At 43.9% G+C, this 686-nt stretch overlaps 1 protein-coding gene across 3 annotated transcripts in view; it reads right to left on the bottom strand.

Annotated features, from left to right (window-relative positions):
- HTR4 (5-hydroxytryptamine (serotonin) receptor 4, G protein-coupled) overlaps positions 1-364 on the bottom strand; it is a 104,259-nt gene extending 103,895 nt beyond the window's left edge. For all 3 annotated transcript variants that reach the window (XM_008585806.1, XM_008585804.1, XM_008585805.1), the window contains exon 1: positions 186-364. In XM_008585806.1, the coding sequence (XP_008584028.1) occupies positions 186-334 (149 nt within the window). In that variant the 5' untranslated portion in view covers positions 335-364. The remainder of the gene's footprint in view (positions 1-185) is intronic.
- Between the last annotated feature and the right edge of the window lie 322 nt (positions 365-686).

Below are 686 nucleotides of genomic sequence, written 5' to 3'. Positions count from 1 at the left end.
GATATACTGAAGTTGTAGGATTATGTGCAATCCCTTTTTCCCTCCTCCATTTTTTTCAAAGACCATTTCCATGAATGTTTTCCTTCATAATTACAAATTATAGTGGAAATATTCAGACCCAGCTCTCCAGGGAGAGCCCAGAACTCCACCCAGATTTGCTCAAGAGATTCCCTCAAGCTGCTTACCTGAGCTGCCTGTCCCTGCACACAGCCACCATCACCAGCAGGTTCCCCAGGATGGCCATCAGGATAACCGCTGAGAGAAACATGAGCAGCACGACTTTCTCCACTGACCCAAAACCCTCCCTGGAACTGTAAGACATGCACACAAACATAAAGAATTAAAGGAAATATGGAAACATGGGAAAGAAAATTCATCTTTTTGTCAATGACCTTCAGGAAGGTAACTTCACTGTCAGCAGTTGCAACACACATCTATTGTGCACATAATATATGCCAAGGTCTGTACCCATCACTTGACCAATTATCCTGGTTACTACGTAATGACTGGATGAGGCTCATTAAGGTGAATTAAGTAGCCTGGGATTGCACAGCTATTTTCCATCAGAACAAATTTTCCTCCAGTGCACTTACTTTGGCTTGTACTCAGAAGCATATTTGCTTGATTCCTGGTCTGTGCCCATACCCAACTAGATTGTAGGCTCCATGAAGCAGGGACCTGGGCTA

The sequence above is a fragment of the Galeopterus variegatus genome, unplaced genomic scaffold (assembly GCF_000696425.1).
Source record: "Galeopterus variegatus unplaced genomic scaffold, G_variegatus-3.0.2 Scaffold3725, whole genome shotgun sequence".
Taxonomy (NCBI): domain Eukaryota; kingdom Metazoa; phylum Chordata; class Mammalia; order Dermoptera; family Cynocephalidae; genus Galeopterus; species Galeopterus variegatus.
The sequence above is the reverse complement of the archived record's forward strand: the minus strand, read 5'-3'. Positions and strand labels throughout refer to the sequence as shown.